This window comes from Phoenix dactylifera, chromosome 11 (assembly GCF_051530095.1).
Source record: "Phoenix dactylifera cultivar Ajwa chromosome 11, Ajwa_hap1_PhDact_Kaust_v1.1, whole genome shotgun sequence".
Classification (NCBI taxonomy): domain Eukaryota; kingdom Viridiplantae; phylum Streptophyta; class Magnoliopsida; order Arecales; family Arecaceae; genus Phoenix; species Phoenix dactylifera.
Genome location: NC_143200.1, coordinates 26,307,676 through 26,330,233, shown reverse-complemented (window position 1 = coordinate 26,330,233; position 22,558 = coordinate 26,307,676). Strand labels below are relative to the sequence as shown.

Sequence of the window (22,558 nt, the reverse complement as noted above, 5' to 3'; positions counted from 1 at the left end):
AAAATTAAAATTTTATTTTATTTTTAATTAAATAAATATGATTTTTATTAATGATGTTGAAAAAATCATACAATTACAAAAAATAATATTTTATGAATATATAAAAATATATATATTTTAAAAGATATTTACGTAAATTTAAATTTTTTAAAAAATATACGCGCAAAAAAATTCTAACGGATATGATGAATCCGTGTAGTCAGCGCGGACGGTAGAGATCTTCGTATCGGCTTAATTCCATACACGCGTTTAATGTACGTACGCGTCAATTCTACGCACTCGTCTACTCTGTCTCTACACCCCATAAAATGGCGGCCTCACGACGGAGTAGTCGAGAGCTGCGGCGACGGCCGTTGTTTGCTCCGCCGTGCGCGGTGCCCAGTGTGGGATCTTGAGCGCCCGAGTCCACGAGAGTTGGTGCCTCCAGCGTCTTTCTCTTCCACGACGGTATCCATTCTATCTGCGATCCCTAACTTCTATGTTTTTTTCCTCTAAAGATTTCTTATCTCTTCGACAAACCCTCCTTGATTTCCACGCCGAGAAGGATCTCGAGGCGTCTAATCGCCCTTCCCAAGAAATGCCCTGGCAACGGGATTCTCTTTGTCAAGGTGAGCATTTTTCTAAGCGCCACGCCACCCAAACCACACCCCCCCCCCCCCCCCCAGCGATTAATTCTGTCAAGACTTGTTCTTTTTCTATGCTCTCAGTGATTTGGTTTGTCATAACAATCTCAATGTCAGTTGGCCATTGAAGATCTTAATGGCATTCTTACCCATGTTCGGGGTTTTTTTTCCTGTTTTCTTGACATTGCTCCTCTCTTCTTTTCTGTCGAGAAAGCAGTACTACTTGATTGATTTCTGTCTCGATATATCATGTCTGCGGATTATCTGCAGGGCCGGATCATGCCTTAGACACGATTAAGGCTCGACATGATTTTCTTGGAATTACTTTTTCTCGTCTGTCATTCTTTTTCGGCTTATCTGATGCCTTTGTTACGAGTTGGATTTAGTGTTATCTATCATGTTTCTTGAATTCTGTGAATCTTAAGTTGCCTTTCGGTCTTCTCTGTCTTTTGTCGGTCTGTTTTCTCACTTTTGCAATTTCTCTGCTTTTGAATACTTCAATATACTGATGTGGGCTAAATTTGAGCATATCTTATTCTCATTCAGTACCCAACCACAGGCAACAAGTGTTTTCCCACGCTGTATGGGTATTCCCTTTTCTCTTTACAAAGGGTTCTATTTCTAAATCAGTGGAATAAATATTTGTAAAACCTTGACCAGTTTTATAACTTGGCTGTCAATCAGATTCAGTTCTGACTCAATGGAAATAAATTTTATGTTTGATACCTAGAAATTATTAGCATTCTCTTCGTATGAGCCTACTGCACTCATCGGTGTTCTTGCACATGATTATACTGCATTGTAGTGAGAACCAGTTGTATGAGAGCTTGCATCATTACCTCAATCTATATCTTTCAGATGTAGGTAGAGAATGGAGTAGAAATTCAGAGAGTGCTGCTATTGGATAATTCTAGGATTCCTGTGCGCATACAACTGTTGCTAGTACTCTTCTGTGATTGCTGCTTTGGATGTCAGTTTTGCGTGTTGAACAGTTAGCTGCTCCATCTTGCAAACAGTTTTTACTGTAGTTTTGAACAGATGATGTGAAGTGTTTGGATAATCTCAATGCAGTAATATAGTAGTTCAAGCAGGGTGTTGCTCCCATTAGTTTGGCAATGTAAATTCTGATCATTATTTTTAGGCATGTCATTTTTGTTGCTATTAACATATAATAATTTTAGTTGAGAAATATTGCATTTGATCTTCTTTTTCCCTTCCTTGCATGCATATAGTGAGGTATTTGGGCCTGTGAGAATTTACGTATAGTGAGGTATTTGGGCCTGTGAGAGGGGCATATACCCGTTAATCTAATATTGATCTTCACTTTTCTTTTCTTTTTTTTTCTTTAATAAGCTATTCATTCTTGTATTGCTGATATTGTATGGTTCCTGAATAGAATAACCTGTTTAATGATAAATATGATGTAATCTTATAAAAAAAAAGGAAACATTGTCTTTAGCAATCTGCACACTAAATCATGCATGCGGATTGGAGCAATATGTCTAACATGAACTAAATGTACATGTAACATCAATTTAGACTAAACTTTTTAAATGTTACATGACTTTGGACGGTTGACATCTTATACAGGTATGTGACAAAAGAACGAGGTAAAGGAAAAAGTTAAAAGCATCAAAGTCTTTATAGATTTAAATAAGTTGGATTTATCTTTTTGGAACTACTAAGCACATAAACATAAAGATAGTGTTATGAAAAATCTAATGAGTAGAATATGAAATCACTTAAGTTAGAGAAATTATCTATAAGATGATAATATATGGAGTCTGAAAGGTAAAAAGGATGCCTGCAAGCCCGACAAGCAACAATGATTCCACTATGGTCAAGAGAAGAATCATCTTCAGTTTAAAACTAAGAATGCAATTCTCTTAGGACATGTTCCATACCAATCTTACCTAACAAAAAAATTAATCAGGTCACTTGCTAGGAGATCTGAAACTTCAGTTTTGGATTATTCCTATTGGGATCTTTGATGCAGCACGGCATACATGGAATATTAGATGGGGGTGATATAGGATGCATCCTAAGTGTTGCAGTGAGAATTTTTTGATTTTGCTGCAACTTGAGAATCTTTGCTCTTGGCTTCTATCTTCTGCATAAACCACTGAAGACTATCCTTGTATAAGCACTGTAAGAGCTGATAGTTGATTTTAGATGTGTTCTAGCACAGGCAATTTAAAAGGTTTGGAAGTTTTGAGAGTATTATGAATACATATACGGATCTTCATTTCTCGTTTTGCGTGGATATATCATTTTAAGTTAATAAAAGCTGTCCTTTGATGAACATTTTAGGAGTCTAGAAGATTCGTCTATAATAGACAATTCTTAAGATTTGGATGTTTTGAGGCGATACAGTTCGTACATGTACAAAGTAGTTGCTAAATTGGCATAGGAATAACAATATATATAGCTAATTGTGTTTTAGATTCACATGTATCAATGCATCATAAGTAAATCCTAGTTTATATGCTTTACAAATGTATCAATGCTACAGATCATAGTCTCATGGATCATGAGTTAATCTCATGGATCGTGAGTGGCTGAAGATGTGCTTTTGTTCTTAAATATTCGAGGTTGAATTCAAAGTTGTTGGTTCCCAATTTTCGAACCTAATCCATCATCTGCTTTTACTGCCAAAACTAAGATGCAGAGGAACTCTTTAGTGATGGAATCATAAGATCCTGCAAAAAATGCTAATTAGTGGTGGTTTTACCTACCATTGTGAGTAGTTTTGTTTTTGATGCTTCTATATTAATCACCGATTTAGCCTAATAATTAGTTGGCAAGACTTAATAATCATCATTAATAATATATATTTATTTAGCGACCTAGCTTATCAGCAGCCTTTGTTTGGCAGCCATTGTAAAGATATGTTGAGTGGACTATAAGGCCCAAATGGTTCGATTCTGCACTCTCTCTCTCCCCCCTCTCCTTTGATTTCTTAGCCATCTCTCTCTTCCTCTTCTTTGGCCATATTTGATGTTGCTTAAGAAAGTCTTTTTGTGACTTTGAAAGTGAAAATATGTTTTTCTTATGAGTTTCAGTAGAGTCTTAGCTGTGACAATTGCCCTGTTTCTAGATAGGTTGGTGGTATCTTAAAGAAGTGAAATTTCCAGATATGTTAGCTGTATTATAAAGAAATAATATCGTGTAGGGACAAAAAGAAAAAAAAAAGAACAAGAAAGCCAGAAGTTAAGCACCAAAGAAATCGAACATATATGATGAACAACTATTTCTGAAAGCAAAGACTTCAAAAACAATTTAGACGCAGATGACCTCGAATCAAAAAAATATGAATATCATTTTATAAATAAATGTTTAAGGTTAAGATATTAATTTTAAAAAAATAAAAGAATCAAAATGTATAGAATAAATCCAACCAAAAGCAAACCCATGATAAGCTACTTTAGTATCAATAAGTGAGGACCACCTGGAGAAAAGAAAACATTAAAAGAATAGGGTACTAAAGCAAGTTATGATAATCTAACACGTAGGATGGAAACCTGAAAAAGAAAATTGGGTGCAGAACTGTTGAAGCAAAGAACATAGCTAGGCAGAGCTATAGGGTTTATTAAACTTGAATATAAGAATGGTGAAGGATAAGTTGAGATAACATTAGTAATTGAGTCAATGGGTGGAACACTCACTTGGAAAGTGGGGAATTGTTAGGACTTTGGACCCGATACATATCCAGCATTAGCTAGTACGTGGAGAAGCACACTCGGGATGCGAATGCAATGTCTACTGCGAGGTTTAAGGAGTAGATTTGAAGAAGCGTTAAGGAGATTTATATAGCTAAACAATAAGAAATAAAATAGATCTTCTAATGTCAGATGCCAGAATAATGGTGTCTCGACTTTAGAATTTTCAAAAATCACGTAACCAACCTGTGGCTTATTAATTCATCATTAAGCAATATCTGTCGATCCTACAATTAGTTAAACTATTTTTTTAAAAAAAAAATTCCTCTAATTGGATGCAGTTAAGATTCAATATATCATTTTTCTCGCAAAACAGAAAGAAAAAAAAATCAATATATGTGCAGTATACGTAATGTTTAATATTTTCTATGCATATTCCAGATACAATGTCCCAAAATACATGTTTTTTTTGGTATAAAATATTTTCTTCCCTTATACTGTTAAAGCAATCCTCCTCTTAGGGCTCGTTTGGTTCGCGGAATACATTTTTTCTTATAGGAATATGATTTTTGAGAAGCAGATTCCTAAGAAGAAGATGATTAGGAAAGTACTTTTGGCATATTTGGTTGATCATAGAAAGTAACAAATAAAAATTAGATCTTAGAAAGGTATGTGTAATTTCTATTATACCCTTATAAAAATTAGATCTTTAATGACTCTTTAATACTGAAGGGCCTTTTTGGAAAAAAAATAAAAATGGAGTGTTTCCAGCTCATGGAAAAATAACTTTTTCATTTTCTTATGGAAAAGATTTTTTATAAAATGTGGAAATCATATTTTCATGGAAATACAACTTTTTCGTGTCTCTCATTTGAAAATTTTAATCAAACAAGATGTATTTTATTATTTTTTCGTTGACCACTTTTTTTTCCTTCTTTTCTCACGAACCAAAAAGAGCTCTTGGTGTGCTGCTCAGAAATCAGAGATGTTTTCTAATAGTCTGCTGGAATTATTCATAGGTGTTGCATTGCTTTGCCTTCCTTGGTGGGACCCATTCGACCTAAGCAGCCGAGATTGGTGGTTTTCCTCTGTCAAACAGCCTGGACCAGCGGGCTCCCTCTTTTTAAGTCCTAAGAGATCGAGCAATGTTAGGTTCCACGGCAAGTCTCCACACCTGTTCGTGCCATCAATCATCTTCCATACGGCCCTTCGTGCAACGTATCCTTTACTACACCAGTAGGCAGTATCCTAACAATAGAATAATAATAACCTCGACGAGCGCCACACCTCGTCCACAATACAGCAAAATCATCCAATAGTCTTCCATGGCATTGCATCGGAAGCGACACATGTCGTCGGGTCATTTGCCAAAACTTAGCTAATGCTACGCCATGCGGCTCACCATGACCAGCCACCTGCAACGACCGGACCCGGTCAACTCGTTCGCCGATGTCTGAGAATTTCCATGCACATGCACGTAAACAGAACACCCTCCCACCCACCACATGGAGGCCACCAACTCCACGAATAAACCAAGGCCGCAGAAGCCTAACCTCTCCCTCCGTTAATTTCACCTACCATCGTTGGCAAAACCAGTCGCCGAGCCCTCCTATAAAACCCCTCCCGCCCAATACCTTGTCCCCTCGAAGGACAAAAACATTCAAGAGAGAGATCTCCATCCAAGCTTTTTCGAGAACCCAGAAGGCAGGCTCCCGGCGACCTAATCTCTCCGACCCAAGAGTCAATTAACCAGAATGGAGATGAAGATGATTGCTTGCATCGTCCTCGTCGCCGCCGCCTCGGCCACCACTGCATTGGCTGCTGAGGCCCCGGCACCGGGCCCCTCCAGTGGCTCATTCGCAGCCACTCCTGCCATCGGGACCTTGATTGGTGCCTCCGTCTTCTCCTTCCTCACCTACTACTTGCACTAGATTCTTTGCGATGAGGACGGAAGAGAGAAGTTTCAGTGTGGTGTGTTCTCAAAATGAATGAATAATTCCTCATTAATTTGTTTATCATTTCAATGACAAATCAGTGTATCGGTTATTAATTTGATTATTATGTTTGTTTCTCATTTTTCGTTTTTTCTTTCACATCGCTTTGGCTTGGCTTGTCTTGAAGGAAAGGTTGGATTGTGAGATTGGTTTTTATTTCATTCATTGCGGTGATGAAGTTAATAAAATCCCACACCTTGTTATATATATGTTCTTGATTATTAGGCTACGACATGGGTTGGTTGAATGACGCAATTGATCGATCATGGACGGTTGAACAGAACAGAGCACATCAAGCAGGTCGGTTCCACCAGCTGCACATGCCTTTGTTTTATCACCCGCCATTAATCAATTCATGGAGAGTGGTAGTGGGTGAATGAACTAAACCCTGATCGGTTTCTTTTTCTGAGCAAAGTCAGAATGAAAGTCTTTTTCCAGGCTCCAGGGGCACCATACCCTGAAAGCCTGTGCCCCCCTTGTACTTTCTGCCAGGAAACTCCAAAACTAGAGGAGGGCTAATTACTGAAACCCTGTACCATGCACATGTAGATTACGTCCTTCATTGAAGCAGTGTTTGGTTGGTCACATCCTTGATGTGATGTGCTGCTGCCTCTCGGCGGAGTGGCTACAGGATGGACCAAATCAACCATTTAGGTGGGCGAAGTACCATGCAGAAACACGAGCAAAAAGGAAAGCCGCGCATCGCAAATGCTTGTGCATCTTCCTGGTCCACCAACTTGGTGATGAATCTGATTCAACTAAAAATTATACCTCTTGACAACCCTACCATGGCAGAAAGGTCTCGAGGATGTGATCCTCCATACCTATCTGCCAGTTATATATAATGGCTCGTTTGGTAGTAGCAAGCCATGGGAATCATCGCTTCTACTAATATATAGTAGACACCAGCCATTTTGTTATGATCGCTTTGGACATGCAGGGTAAAAGCTTTGCATGTTCGTTACAAACACCAAGAGAGGAGGGACGAAAAAATTAAAAGGTGGTGGGAAGAAATGAAGAAAGAATGAACAGAGAAAAGTCAACCTAAGAGATTTTTTTTTTCCTGTTGTTATCCAGTACTAAAATTCTTTCCGGTCATTGAAGTGGGGTGTATATATGCGTAACGCAGTCTATATGTGTGATAGTTTCAGCTTATAATAGTAGAGAGAGAGAGAGAGATTTGGATGTCAACGCATGCCATTGAGAAGCTTCTCCAACTACGTGGCCCTTGCATATCAACCGGTAAGGCCATTGGGTCATTGGAACTTCTAATTATTGGTACCAGCAACCGACAATCTGGATATATGAAAAATTACTACATAGTTATTATAATGCCTACGGTTTTTTTTTTTTTTTTTTTTTTTTTTGCTAAAACCGGGTTTTAGACAACGCGTGTCTGAATACACCCAAGAAAGTCAAAATACACAATCTCACGAAGTGCCAATGGCAACTCTCTCTCTCCCACCCACAGAGCGTATCCGGAATGGTGGGCCGCGTATGCAGCCACCCAATCAGCCGCCCCGTTGGCCTCCCTGAATACATGCTTGGCCTCAAAGGCCACGCCATCCCTCACCATCATCCTAATGTCCCGGATCAGAGGATGGTCGATGCTCTCACCACTCAGTCCCCGCCGGATCCACCCAATAACTGTAGCCGAGTCACCCTCCAGGATGATCGAGCTGGCCTGCAGCACCCGCCGGGCATGGCGAAGACCTGCCCAGGCAGCTCGCAGCTCTGCCCCTGGAACTGATGTGTCGAACACCCGGCAGCCGCCCGCTGCCACAACCCTAGAGTGAGGGTCCCGTATGACGAAGCCTGCCCCGCCTCGCGTACCTCTATCCAGCACCGACCCATCAAAGTTTACCTTGAGGAAGCTCGGGGGTGGGGGCTCCCAGGTGAAAAACACCGTCCGAGGAGCTGCCTGAGCAGAAGAGGAACCCCAGGTGTCCCAAGCTATCAAGGGTGTGTCTAAGGGGGTAGGAAGTCTGGACTCCATCGCTAGTGCTCGAGCAGACTCCGCAACAAACCTCGGCGACATCCTGCGCCCACTGAAGGTGCGAGCGTTCCTTGCCAGCCAGATCTGATGGGCTGTGCAAGTCGCTCGGGTGGCCTCCTGGCATGACCCGGGACTGGCCAACCCCTGTCGTATCAATTGCAGGAAGAGTCTCCTCTCCTGCCACACCTCCTCCGGGATACCTGTCCATAGCCATGTCGATCTCGCCCAAGTGCACTGAAATAGTACATGATCCACAGTCTCATCTACACTGCAATCCCCACACTCCGCGGGGATCCCCAGACCACGCCGGCTCAACACTGCTCTCGTCGGAAGGCGATTCCACATCACCTTCCACAAAAAGAGTGCTGCCCTCGGATGGAGTCCGGACCTCCAAATCCAAGCGCAGTCTGGTCCTCGCTCATGCTCCTGCTGGATGGCCCGGGATAGATCACCCAGCCTGACACTGGCCCTGCATGAGGTGCCCCAGACCCTAACGTCTGGCCCCTCGCAATCTGGTACTGGAAGGGAACGTACCCTCTCAGCAAGATGTGTCCCAAACAGCTGATGTAGTCTGGTGTCATCCCACTCTGTCCTCCCTGGTGCCAGGAGGTCACACACCCGAAGCCCCTCTGCTGCCTCAGTATCCACCATCGTCGGCCAACATCTCAAAGGCAGAGTGTCCACCCATGGATCATCGGTCACATCGAGGGAAACTCCGTTTCTAGATCAAACATTCGGGGGTACGTGGATCCCCTGTATCTTTCGAGCGAAAGAAGGATTTATCCTCCTTCGCGCGAATCCAGCGTTAGATCATACAATAGCTGCTTCGAGATGTGTGCAGGGGAGTGATTGAAGGAGTTTGGAGTGCTTTGAGAGCTGTCCTCGGCGTGATCCAACGGTTGACGTGGGGAAAAAAGATCGTTCTTTCTCGCGAACGAGACGACCCGATTCCGAGGATGCCAAGCCGACAGCGGACTTCACAAACTCCGTTTACAAAGCCAAAATGTCGGTCTCAGATCCAATTATTGTCGCGCTAAAGTATTTCTCGCATACAACCAATCATCTCGTGACGGGTCGCAGTGCTGTCATGTGGGACCGGATTGGGCCCTAAGGAACCGGGATTCGTCGCGTTGTTTGGATTTAAAAGAATACTAAAAGGAACGGCGCTGGCTGGGGGCGAGCGGCGGCCGAACCACTTCCACTGCCGCAAGCGATAGGTAATTCTTCTCCGGCGCTTCTTTCTTCGAATTCTGGAATGAAGGTTTTGATATTTAGGGTTTATTTGGGGATACACTTCTAGGGCTCGGGGATCGGATTTCGGATCGGGCGAATCTCTTGTGTATTGTTATTGTCATCTTGCCATCGGTAAAAGATTATATAAGCTTCTTTCTTCTTTTCCTCAAAGTTGATAACTTCTTTGAGATTTAGGCAAAAATTTTGTTAGATATTTTTCCCCTCAATAGTTAATAGTTATTTGTTTTGTTTTTTTCACTAACCTTGATAAGAAAGAAGATCCCTTTGTTCCCTTAATTTTTTTCAACCCTCCTATTAAATACGTCGTTTGCTCCTTTCGATTACCCTTTTTTTTTATAAGAAATGAGATCCTTTGCTTTCCTTTTTTTATTGTGTTGAAAAATAATCTCAAGCTACATCAAGAATTAAGCTTTTGATCTTTCTCAAAAAAAAATAATTAGGGTTTTCATCTTACTTCCTCTCAAGCTAATTCTGTAATCTTGGAGCTAATGTTCATTGATGTTGTTTCTTGGTCTCAGGTTATTGTGTTATACAGTCAGTTTAGTTGGTTAGTTTTGGAAGCGCTGAAATTGGGAAGATCTTAGCGGGATTAAGATTATAAAATGGTTAGTTCATTATGCTAATCCTTGCTCCATCATCAATAATCAGACTCTACAAGTTCAAAAAGTATGCATTTTTGTTTTATTGAATGCATCAGCATTGACTTCGTACGAGCAACCAACTGGTTTAAATCTTGAGAAATTGTTAATCTTAGGTGTCACAATCATGTTTCTCAAAAATCATGTAACTTGATGTGTAATATATGTTGTGAGAGCTTTCCATCACGTTGGTCGTATCAACATCTTGCTAAGCTTCTTAATGTCATCCACCTTAGCCATTTGCCTCATAACGAGTGAACAACAAGTCGTGTTTTCTATTTGGCATTCTATAAGATTTTTCTTTGTTTTGTAAAGATTTTCATTTTTAATTTCTTTTTTTTTCAGCCAGTCCACTGTTCGTAGCTTGTTTGAATGAAGACCTTGTACTTGGATAGCATGTACTGATACACAAATTCCACATGCTACTTTAGAAGCATTATTTAGAATCAAGTCCGACATTGACCCAATGTGCAATGGCAAACATTGGATGTATGCTGAAGTTTCACTAGGACTGATCTAGGTGTAATGTTTTTATTTAGGGACACAGGTGTTTGTATGCCAAATAAAGTTAGACATGCATTAAAACTCTTTCAAGCCTTCCTTGGAGAGTGCCTGAATGAAACTTGTGTTATTACTAAAATTCTCATGTTTTAATCTTATAGCTATTTTGATTTTCATGTCTCATAAATTTGCATCATGATACTCCCAAATTTCACTGCTGCATCTCTCCTGTACATGTTATTAATTGCATTATCTGTTTCATGGTCAATTTATTCATTTAGCAATTTATGTTATGGCAACCTGTTTTCCAGTCTAAAAATTATGATTCTTGTCTCAACTCAATGTACTTATGATGCTCTTTTTCTAAAGAAAAGATGTTCTGGTCAGTAAACTAAGCCATTCATGTGTTGTTTTATCATCTGGAAATAAATCACGATCCTTGGGCTACCACCTACATTGCTAGACAGGAATGCTAATGTTTAATTTTATTGGAATAGATGAGTGTATAGCATATAGGACTCGAGGGCTCGGAAAATATAGACTGCAGTCTTTCTGTCGACTCCTGCTTATCTGATAAGCATATTTTTCAATCAAAACCACTTAATCATCCTGTCTATCAACTTCAATAGGATACTTGTTCTTAGTAGAGTTCTTTTCACTATATTAGACTTTTTTTTAATGACTCTGGACCACCTTGTAATCCTAAATATTGTGCTGATCTAAACAGCTTATTGCTTATTTATCTATTTCAGTCAGGCCGGAAGGAAACTGTTTTGGATTTAGCAAAGTTTGTTGACAAGGGTGTCCAAGTCAAGCTAACTGGTGGAGGCAAGGTATGTTCTGAAGTTCATGTTATTTTTGTACACTCAGATTTGTAATTGCTATAGAAATATTTTGCAATTGCTAGCTATCAACCATGTGTTAATGCACGTGTTACTCAAATGAGGACTCATTACTTAAAAATATGAAATAAAATAATAAAAAATTGAATCTGGTTTTTTCATAAAAAGTTGCACTTAGGATGCCCTATCTAGAGTGACTATTTTGGGGCTTTCCAATGTTGTTTAGGTCCCATCTGTTTATGATAGGCTTTAAATTTCTGAAAGTTTAGTTCTCTATAAGAAGCGAAATTAAATCAAAAGTAAATTTAAGTCGAGTAAGATCGCGGTCAAAGGTAGACCCATTTTGAATGAGGAGAAATCAATATATGCTTTGGTTAAGAAAGTTCATAATATATCCAAAAAACAAACTTGTGAAAATAAATAATGAAAATAAGTATGGGTACTTTTGGAAAAATAAGTTGGGAAATATTGTGAATTTTATTCTAGTGTTAGGTTTTTTCAGCATGTATCTTTATTATGTTCAATCGTATTTATAAGAAACCAACATATCAACCCAGTAAACAAAGAGATTTGTAGGAAACAATGTATTCTGACTTTGCTCGCGCTGGTAAAGTATTATAAAGACCAATTTATTAATAAAAGCTAGCACAAAGTACCATATGGCACATACTATATGTCTTTCGTTAATATACACCGGAGGAAAACAACTATAATAGGCTTTGAGAGGCATAAGTTTCTTTTTTTAAAATTTCATGTCAGCATGGTTTTCTCGATATGGCTTCTTTTCTTAAAAATTCCAACTCTATGATGTATCTGATGTTATTAGAAGTTAGAAAGGAATTCATGACAGGCATAATATTGGACCAAAATATGATGATTACTGCAATGTCCTGCAGCTAATGTATGTTTTATCTGGAGAAAAAAGGAATTTTTTAGAATGGGGATAATTAACATACTATTCATCAATGTTATTGCAGACGCTCATATACTGGTTCACATGAGAATTGCATAAGCAGTATAGGCTGCATATACTGGTTCCCACACTGCACCCCCCGCGATTCTAGCAACTAAGGTCCATTATACTAATCTTCTGGCAAGTATGCAGTTCATGGTGAGGAAGAAGATAAGCAAAATGATTTGTGTCACAAGCCATTATCCTTCTATTTAAGAGAAGCCACAGCCAAGGGCTTAAATACTTGGTACACCCCAAAAAAGGAATCTGCCAATTAAGGCTAGTATGCAATACCACATCGGTTCCAACTGGTAAAGTGATTTGTAGTCAATGAACTGATCTTGGATATACAAGCAATACAAGATTAGAGTGGTAAAGCAGAAAAAGCTTAAGTAATAGAAAAAATAGAAGAAAGGAATTTACTCGTAGGAAATATTTTTTTAAAAAAAAAAATCGAGTTGTTTCTTTGACTATGTCTGGATACCAACAATTCTAGTATCATTAACTGTAAGCAATGGTAGCCCCTGATCGTTGCTATTGCCTAGGGTACTAGGCAGTAGAAAAGGACAAAGAAAGGAAAAGGACTGGGGAGGAAAAAAGAGATGAAAGGAGGGGGGAAGAGAGAGAAACAAAATGCGTACAAGAGAAAAGAGGAATATGTGGATGAGAAAGAGCCGAAATATTCATGTCATAATTTTCAGGTTGCACTAATTTGATTTCAATGATGCTTCAAAGTATGCTAATATAAATGAAATTGTAATTTATACTCATCTCCAGGTTATGACATTGTTTATAAATCTGAATCACTAATATAGTTGATATAGTCAATAATGAATTTCTTGTAGATGGAGTTAAATAAGATCAACATCAAGGTAGAAGAGCAGATCCCCAAGTTTTTGGGATAAGACTTCTTGTTTTATGTTTTAATGATAAGACATATTATCTGTTTCAATGTTATTTACCTGAAAATTTAGCTTTATCTTCTTGCAGTTACAGGGACTCTGAAAGGATATGATCAGCTTCTAAATCTAGTGCTGGACGAAGCAATTGAGTTTCTAAGAGGTACTTGTATTTGCCACACAATCTGGCTCAAGGTTAATTTGAGCTTTTTTGTCATTCATTGTCCTTTTTATAAAAAAAAAAAATCTCTATTGTACATGAATAGAATTCTTGAGTTTGCATATCAACATGTGATGTGTGTGTATATACAAACATCTACTTGTTCATTAATGTCATACAAAATATAAGTATAATATCGTGTCTTTGTTTAATGAACTATGTATTGGATGTTATTAGTAGATCTTTTTTCTTCAAGATATGCTCGAGTCCTGAAATTAGAGAAGCAATGCTATGATTATGAAAGCCATTTCCAGCAGAGATGACCCCCTTTTTATTTTATGAGTCTATTCATCTTTCTTTTGAGGTGGATGCTTTGTAACATCCCTTATTCTTAAAACAAACAATCTATTGCATGGAATGGCTGGTGCTCTTCCCATTTAGTTATGTGAACTATGTTATTTTTGTTGGGTCTGAGGGTCAGCTGTTATCTCTTCAAGTCTTTGTAAAAGATTTCTGGGTGTGATAGACATTTTTTTCTGCAAAGCAAAGAGTTCACTTTTGTCCCACCTGTTCCCCCACTTTTGCAGATCCTGATGATCCCCTGAAGACTACAGATCAGACCAGGCGTCTTGGCCTAATAGTACGTACTCTTATATTTGCAGCTTTTGCTTATTGTTTGCTCATGTAAGAAACCTTACTTAAAGAAACATAATATGATGCAGTATCCTGTTAGACGAAAGCATGACCTTGACTGATGATTCAACCATTTTCTGTATAGCCATAAAGTAACTAGGAACCAAAGATCCTGTGAGAGGAACATATGAAAATTTCAGATGCTTTCGTAGAAATCTTATACGATCAGTATTGTCCTAATATGTAAACATGCAAACAAGATATGCCATAACGGTAAAGATTTTTTGGGAAAGGAAGTATGAAATTGAGGTATTCTTGTAGAAAGCTTGTTTGATTTTTTTTTATTTTTTGAAAAAATGAAAACAAGAAACCACAATATGTTGCTCGTTTTTTTTTTCCAATAAAAAGAAAGCAGATCTGCTCTCTGAACTAAATTTTGTCTTTGATTACTTGGTTTATCACAGGTTTGTAGGGGAACTGCAGTGATGCTCGTTTCACCTACGGATGGAACAGATGAGATTGCCAATCCCTTTATGCAGCCAGATGGAGCCTAACCTGGTCTTTTTTTTCCTTTTTTCGATTAGTATTGTAATTTTGATGTAAAATCAGTCTACATTATTTTGATATTGTTTTTGCTCCCTCTGGAAGGGGGAACTGAGAAATTTTTATTAACTACGCAAACATGTTCCTATTTATCTTTGAGTTGAATTATTAGCAGCAATTCTTGCTTAGAGAAAATGTTCCAGTATCAGTCCTATTCTTGGGAATATTGAAAAAAAAAATATCCACTTTGTTTTCATATTTGTAAGAAAAAGCATCATCTGTTATCATTATTGTTGTTGTTAATGCTGTTGTTGCACCTAACTACTAGGACATTTTTCACATGTGCATCAACATCTTTTAAGCGCTCATGTACTACCTATATGGGCAGTTAGGTTTTGCAATATGATAATACTGTTTCTTTTCTTCTTCTTTTTTTTGCAAAATTCCTTTTAAATTTTTACCTGCTTTTGTGATTGTAGCAATAAATTATCTAAATGATACTGTCCTAGATAGAGCACCCTGATGTTGATTTTTGTAAACTACTAGTTAAAGTGGATATGCACATGAAACTAATGAGCAATATGAAAAACTTATAAGAATAGTTCCATTACATCCATTTTAACTAAAAGGCCTTTCAATGCTAAGTGTGCTTTTTAGTAAAAATTTCCAAGTTACAAAATTATTTTTGTTATTTAGTTGGATAGAACATAAAATTATACACTGCATTGATGAGCAAAAATGTAGAGTATCAGCTAAATATAGATTGGTGTAGACTGTGGACAAGTGTCTACCTATGGTGCCTTGAGATATGAAGGAACCGAGCTCAACTAAGTAGTAGGCTGTTCGAGCTTAGTTTATTTTATAATAGTTTAATCAAGTTGAGCTTGAGCAGGGTTTAGCAAAAGTTGTTCCAATTCAGCACTTATGAGTTAGGGCTTGTTTGGTTCGCGGGAAGCATTTTTCTTTCTAGAAATATGATTTCTAGGAAGCAGATTCTTAGGAAGAGGATACTTAAAAAAATACTTCTGGCATATTTGGTTGACCATTGGAAAGTGACAGATTTCGAAAGTGCTTATGTTTGGTTAACTATCCACTTTCTTGTAAAAGTTATGTATAATTTCTATTATACCCTTAATAAAAATTAGATGTTTAATGCCTCTTTAATGCTTCTTTAATGCTGAAGGGTCTTTTTGGGAAAAATAAAAATGGAGTGATTGCCGTCTCATGGAAAAGTAACTTTTTCATGTTTTTCATAGGAAAGATTTTTCCATGAAAGGTGGGAATCATATTTCCATGGGAATACAACTTTTCCGTCTCTTTTCTTTGAAAACTCGAACCAAACAAGCGGTATTTCATTACTTTGTTGTTGACCACACTTTCCTCCCTTCTTTTCCCGCGAACCAAACGAGCCCTTAGGAGTAAAGATTATAAAAGCGGGACAACTTTAATATTCATAATTGGCTTGTTCATGAGTTGGATTGTCAAACTTTTTGAGATGCCATTTACTATCTAAACAAGTTCCTAGCCTAGCTAATCTTCAGTTGTTTGTTAACAAATTGGATTATTTAAATCCCTAACAGTATCAAATGGGTGAATGTGGCAATCATAGAACCTTCTAGGGATCAAATTTGAACCTTCTCCAAGTGGATTGCCACCACATTTATTATTTATGATTGTTCTTGCATATTGCAGATGAAATGTGTGTTTTGTCTTAGTTATTATTTTTCCAGAGGCAAATTATTGAACTAGTCATGCCTATTTTTTATTATTAGCCTATGAACTCCACGAGTGAGCCCTTTCTGTGAAACTTACTTGAAAGTGGTAACAATAAACGTTAAGAAACAAACACTTAACCACCAAGATGAGATAGCAAGATGGTAAATAAATGCTTTGCAGAATCTGATCGGTTTTTGAGCAAGTAAGTTTTTTAATTAAAAGATGAGTCTGGCAATAGGAATTCCCCTATTTATCTTCCCATAATATTGCTCTTTATTGATCCAAAAAAAAAAAAAAGGAAGCTTGCATTTAATTCGATATCAAAAAAGACAGGATTTTTTAGCAATTCAATCCTTCAAGTTGGATAATGCATTCAATATGCTTTGCGGTCGTGAACACAATGGTGGACGTATAAATTAGTTTTCACAGCGATTTAGTGAATCCATGCATGTCCTGTTAGCTGTCTATGCATGCTAAGCCTCATGAAAGTAAGTGACATGAGCTTGTAGAAGTCTTATGGTGGTTAGTTAATGCTGGAAGGAAACAACTCTTTCGGTTGGGAAAAATTAAGTCATGTAACTAAGGAGTGATGCAAACAATTATCTTACCAAGTGGCAGGAAGGAATTGATGTAACTCATGGAATTGTTACTAAATACAGGGAATTGATATAACCTCTAAGAAGTTTGGGAACACATACTAAGAACTATCTTTTGAAAGAGTTCGACGTATGGTTTTATTGAATTTTGTGCTACTTGGAGAGTCCCGGATTACGAGTCGTATGCACCGGCATCCAAATAGATCCTTTACAAATTTCCACGACAAGAATGTGTTGGAAATAAAAGAAAGTTGTCTGCTTTCATGCATGGAAATTTTCGTCCGTAATACGATGTCCGGGCATGTGTGGGAATACCACTAAACTATTCTTTCCTACGTGATGCCACACTTGCGTCACTTCTTAAATATGGAGCCATTCGCTGTTTTATGATTATTATCAAGAATATCCGGCGGTTTTAACTTTTTTTTTTTGGTTAAATATCGGTGGATTTATTTATTTATTTATTTATTGCTTTTACGGGTATTTTACATTGTTTGATGTGAATATATAGAAGAAAATCAAAAAACAATATGTTTCTAAAAAGCTCTAGACAATTATACCTCAGAAGTTCAAAATATTCTGTTCGAGTACTCGACTACGAAGAAGGCCATCCAATCTGTAGCCTGATCGCCTTCTAATAGGTGTGCCTCGTCTCAAAGCATCAAATACCCTAAATTAGGTGATGTTTGCCCGCCTTCCCAGTTTGATCTTCGATTTAGTTAATTACAGTCACTGAATCACTCTCCATTAAAAAGCATCAGCATTCGAAGTGGCTCTCAGTTCCACTGCAAGGACTGAGCTGGTGAAGACTACTACAATTAAATTCTAGAGTAAAATCTGTAAACGCCGAGTTCTAAGATGAAAGACAGCCCGCATAGTAATTTCTGCGCACGAGAACAACCAAAAAGAGGCGAAAAAACATAATCGCTCCGCCGGAACACGTCGACTTTGATCCAAAAGCAAGTCAGTTGCATCTCAAAACCACAACATCCGACGGCGACAAACCCTCCACGTCATTGGTATATATTAATTTGGTTGGATCTCAGGGTTATCAGCACCCCGACTCGGTACTCTAAAGTCTAAACCGCGAGGGCATGGCGGTCGGGCAGCATCGTCTCGCGGCGAAGGCTTTATCTAAACGAACGCATAAGAGATCATACGAGTATACCATCATCAAACGGGTGAGATCTCCTTCTGAGGTGAATGGACGGCCGATGTAGTTGATCGCCTATAAATGATTTGCGGAATTGTGGTTAGGAGACGCAAGGCTCGTCTTCAATAGGGGCGGAATGGTAACCCAACCCACCTCTCTCTTTCTCGCTCTCTCCTTCGTCTTTTTATCTCCATTTCCTCTTCCGAGCCCTCGATTCCACGATCCCGAGGCGATTTCTGGCCGCTAGGGTTAGGGTTTCGACCTATTTCTGTTGATTATTTTTCGTGGAGATTTTGATCTGATAACAGGGGGTTTTGATCCGTTTTGTTTATTTATTTATTTGTTTTGATGACAGCGGATCGTGGGGGATCACGCTGCAGAGGAGTCGGGAAGAAGGCCATTTCGAGCAGGTATGCTAGGGTTTTGATTAGCCCGGATTTGGTTTCTTTGTGTTTTTAGTTTGGGTGGGGGAGGGTGGGGGCTATAACCGAGGGTTAAGCTTGGTTTCTGGTTCAATTGATTTAATTGCTTAAAGGTTACGTTCCCTTTTTTACCTTCTCTTCTTTTTTCTTCATAATTTCGAAATAAAAAGTTGTATGACTGATCACGAGTTGTTCTGGTGCTTTTATTCCCTTCTCCTCCTCCTCCTCCGCCGCCTCCTACTCCTTTTTTTTTTCTCTAATTAAAATATTATACCGGTCTGAGTTCGGTTCTGTCTAGTTTTGGGCTCATGATTAGATTTAAAGGCATTAGCTTTTGCATGAAATTGTTGTGAAGTTCTATTTTTGTTTCCCCCCCTTCTTCTTGTTGTAGGTTCTTGAAATTTTGAATTTTTTTTATAACGTAACAGCTTCATTTTTTATTAAATTACGGTTTTAATCCGAGATGTCCTCTTTTTATCCTCTATTTGGTTAGGCTACACGATAAAAGTTAGACTTTGTTACGATGTTTTTCTTTTTAATTTGATTGCTTGAATAATCTCGTTGTTTTCAGCTGAATTTAAAGATTTCTGAGGATTATCTGATGATAATAGTTGTGAACTGGATCAATTTCGGTGAATCACTATTCTTGATTTTGGGTTTGGGCAGTTGTAGATAAAATCTAGATGCGTTTAGTGTATCAGGTTCTTAAATTTGATCAATCACTGGCGTTTATACTGGCAGGTTGGTTCTGAACTGTGATCGTTCTCTCTTAGACTATTTGTGGTCTTTGATTCTTGAAGGTTTAGCTTTTTTACCTTTCAATACTTTGGACATGGTTAGATTGGTGGCTAGGGTTTTTAGAGTATTAAAGCATAGTGTTTGTATAGAGGTTTGCATAAAATTGCTTTGTTGTTTAGATTTTGAGGTTGTGGTGTTTCAGGTTAGTAAAAAAAAAAAAAGAAAAAAAAGATGGAGCACGATGAGACTGGATGCCAGGCCCCTGAAGGTCCAAGACTCTGCATCAACAACTGCGGCTTCTTTGGAAGTGCAGCTACGATGAATATGTGCTCCAAGTGCCACAAGGATATGATGTTGAAGCAGGAACAAGCCAAGTTGGCGGCGTCCTCCATGGGCAGTATCGTGAATGGCAGTGGCAGTGGAAGTGGGAAAGAGCCCATTGTTTCTGGAAACCTGGACATAGGGGCTGGTCCAGTAGATCTGAAGGCCATCTCATCACAGCCATTTGATGCTTTGGTCTCAGGTGAGGGAGGAGAAGCAAAGATGAAGGAGGGTCCGAACAGATGCAACACTTGTAGGAAACGGGTGGGTTTGACGGGCTTCAGTTGTCGGTGTGGGAACCTTTTCTGTGCTGTGCATCGCTATTCCGACAAGCACAACTGTCCATTTGACTACCGAACAGCTGCCAGGGATGCCATTGCTAAAGCAAACCCTGTAGTTAAGGCTGAAAAACTTGACAAGATCTAGAGAGCCAAGAGAGAAGGCCAAGGAACTCCGAAGTGATGCTTCTCTTTCTTATCCATGCCTTTTCTGTTGATGGTGGTTTCTTTTCAGTGTCCTTTGTCGCCGTAAATGGCCCGATGCATGATTTCTGGGGCATCCTTGCAGCCTCAGCCTCAAGTACTTTTTCTTGATGATCAGAAAAGGTTTGCATGTTGGATCTGGTGTGTAAGTTTTTATTCGTGCTGGTTTGATGGACATTAATGTGGCTTATGATTTGGCTAGCTTTGTAACCTGCTACCATGGTCCTCATGTTACATTTTCTCAGTGGTATCAGCAGTGGTGCATGAAATGGTGTGGAAGTTCATATCTCTACTCATGTTTCTGTGTTGTATTTTTAAGTTAATTAATTGGGGAGTGGGGGGCTAGGGAGTGGTGGCAGTGATTTGGTGATGCCTGGTTAAGTTTTTTGTTTTCTTTCTTCTTCTTTTTTTGGGTGTGTAGGTTGGGATGGAGGGACAGAGTGATGGCAGTAATTTGGTGATGCCTGGTTAAGTATTTATGTTTTTCATTTTATTTTTTTTGTAATTTTGTTTGAGTATTGCCACGCTTTTGCATAGTGTATTTGAGGGGGTTGTGTGTATGTGTGTGATTGCATTTCTTTTATAGCTTCCATCATGTCTAGACATTTGATAGTTATATCACTGGCTCCATAAAGTATGACATAGCATGTGATCTTCGTCATCTATGTTGTATGGTTATATTGTATGCATGCATTTATGTATATGGGTTTATTTATGTTAACCATGCATCACATATCCATTTCTTTTGTTGCTCTGCTTGTAAGCTACAAGGAGAAGGGAGTGTGGATGGGGGCTTGGTGGCTTATTTTCACCTTCTACAATATGTTTGACTAGTAGCGAACACTTGGGCTATTTTTAGATTGTGCTGTATCCCCATGAAACCTTTATTTAGATGGACCATTTTGCCTCGTTACCTTCTCTGTTCATAACTTTAGATTTTTGTTGCAGATTTTTAGCATAGATGCTATTAAAGATATTTCTGTTGATTTTGGTAGACAATGACAAAGGAAGCTGGGGGATTGATTTTTGATACATACTTAGTATGAGATTATTAGCAAGTTATCTTGGTTGGTACTTGGTACTTTAGATTTAAGAGTTATGCATGGCTATGGCACTATCTTATGTCTATTTATAATTAAATGTGTTGAAATAAATGGTGACGCACTTATTGATTTAGTACGGAATACCCGGTTGCAATGACAGCATAATGGAAGATGATCTTTTATAGATTTGATATGGGAGATGAGGTCTGGAATGGCCGCAGATAAGGAGATGGCGGGTGGTAGAAAAGTAATGAGATCAAGGAGTTGAAGATCCTACAGTTCATGAAATAGTGGAATATTTCAGCTGTGTTTTCCTATTAGCTGTATTTTCCTATTTTAGTTCAAGCCTGAGCATCCTTTAATTTTTGTTGATCTTCAGATGGATTCAATGGGCTTCAACTATCTTCGGTCTCCGTGAATTTGTTTTTCCCACTTTGTATTCTGCTTTTAAATTTATCTTGCTTTCCCTGTGTGGGACACTACATATTGAAAAGCTGGTGTTCTTCAAAACATCATTGAATGAGGTGTTTTTCAAGCCACACAAACTCGTAAGCTGACTTGAATCAGAATTTTGTTGCCAAATGGTGGGTTGTGAAGCCCTTCGCTCCTAGGTAGGCTACCTGTAATCTCCAAGTGTTGGTGCTATTATTAGAGAGATGAATCCATGTTAAATGAGTCGGCTTACTGCTGCTCGACAAGTACCAAAATGTGTAAATAGCCTTGTGTATTTCACTTGTGGATATGGCATAATGTTTCAAGAAATACTAATGAGAGAGCTGGTTGATTGACTCTAGTGCATTTTGTTTGCAAGATTTGTTGGGATAATTGCTTAGATAATCGCCGAATTGATGTTTATGGAAACTCGGATCAAATATTTCTACTGATGTGATTCGCCTGGCATGGTATCAAACAAATTGCAGGCCTGTATTGCAGATTGGTGTCTGGAGTGAACTTTGGGTGCTTGCCAAACTTAATGTGGTTGCGAGCCTGATGCTAGGATCGATTGGTCTCGGGAAGTATTTGGTGCTGCTCGTTTTATCAATCTATATATTGCTGATTTCTATGTGTTGTAGCAAATTTGTGATACCTTCATCGAGGCAAGGTGGAACATCCGCTAAGGGCAGCAGCTTGTGGATGTTAGTTTGGGCAAAGATCCATGTACATAGTTTGGGGAAATGATTTGACTTAGGAGTTCCTGTATCTTGGACAAATCCCATTGATTGGTGCATCATGGGCTTCATCTTCCAACTATACGGATTTCAACAGTGGCAATATGACCGGCCACGGTGGGTCCAATGTTTTTTTTTATATTATTTTTATTTGATAGTACCTCTAGAAAGTTACGATGGTGAGTCATTAGAGGAAATTGAGCATGACATAGGAAATATTTGAT

At 38.6% G+C, this 22,558-nt stretch overlaps 2 protein-coding genes, 2 long non-coding RNA genes and 1 pseudogene across 7 annotated transcripts; all 5 read left to right on the top strand.

The window, feature by feature from the left end:
• The first annotated feature begins 293 nt into the window (after positions 1-293).
• Positions 294-1,713, top strand: LOC103702313 (uncharacterized). 3 transcript variants are annotated; one of them, XR_603289.4, is made up of 3 exons: positions 294-447; positions 545-608; positions 1,482-1,713. It is a non-coding gene; the product is annotated as an uncharacterized LOC103702313 (long non-coding RNA). The 3 variants fall into 3 exon arrangements; XR_015971602.1 differs by lacking the exon at positions 545-608; XR_015971601.1 differs by having other exon boundaries at positions 294-608.
• A 4,177-nt stretch (positions 1,714-5,890) lies between these two features.
• Positions 5,891-6,361, top strand: LOC148700739 (uncharacterized). Its single transcript, XM_088707937.1, has one exon. It carries the CDS (start codon positions 6,037-6,039, stop codon positions 6,211-6,213), a length of 177 nt encoding a protein of 58 aa, XP_088564063.1. The 5' UTR covers positions 5,891-6,036; the 3' UTR covers positions 6,214-6,361.
• A 4,276-nt stretch (positions 6,362-10,637) lies between these two features.
• Positions 10,638-14,889, top strand: LOC103702311 (sm-like protein LSM7). Its single transcript, XM_088707923.1, has 5 exons — positions 10,638-10,653; positions 11,466-11,498; positions 13,450-13,521; positions 14,106-14,158; positions 14,616-14,889. Exons 1-5 carry the CDS (start codon positions 10,638-10,640, stop codon positions 14,703-14,705), a joined length of 264 nt encoding a protein of 87 aa, XP_088564049.1. The 3' UTR covers positions 14,706-14,889.
• A 3,379-nt stretch (positions 14,890-18,268) lies between these two features.
• LOC103702310 (zinc finger A20 and AN1 domain-containing stress-associated protein 8 pseudogene) lies at positions 18,269-20,406 on the top strand (annotated as a pseudogene). Its single transcript, XR_015971456.1, has 3 exons — positions 18,269-18,407; positions 18,515-18,569; positions 19,522-20,406. The product of XR_015971456.1 is annotated as a zinc finger A20 and AN1 domain-containing stress-associated protein 8 pseudogene (transcript).
• Positions 20,407-21,352: 946 nt separating this feature from the next.
• LOC148700738 (uncharacterized) lies at positions 21,353-21,675 on the top strand. The gene is made up of 2 exons (XR_015971457.1): positions 21,353-21,455; positions 21,545-21,675. It is a non-coding gene; the product is annotated as an uncharacterized LOC148700738 (long non-coding RNA).
• The last annotated feature ends 883 nt before the right edge of the window (positions 21,676-22,558 follow it).

Bases quoted from the DNA above. Each gene is read 5' to 3' on its own strand.
- LOC148700739 (XM_088707937.1), top strand. From the start codon at position 6,037: ATGGAGATGAAGATGATTGCTTGCATCGTCCTCGTCGCCGCCGCCTCG.
- LOC103702311 (XM_088707923.1), top strand. The intron at 13,522-14,105 runs GTACTTGTATTT...CCACTTTTGCAG, and splicing joins AGCAATTGAGTTTCTAAGAG to ATCCTGATGATCCCCTGAAG. The intron at 14,159-14,615 runs GTACGTACTCTT...GGTTTATCACAG, and splicing joins CCAGGCGTCTTGGCCTAATA to GTTTGTAGGGGAACTGCAGT.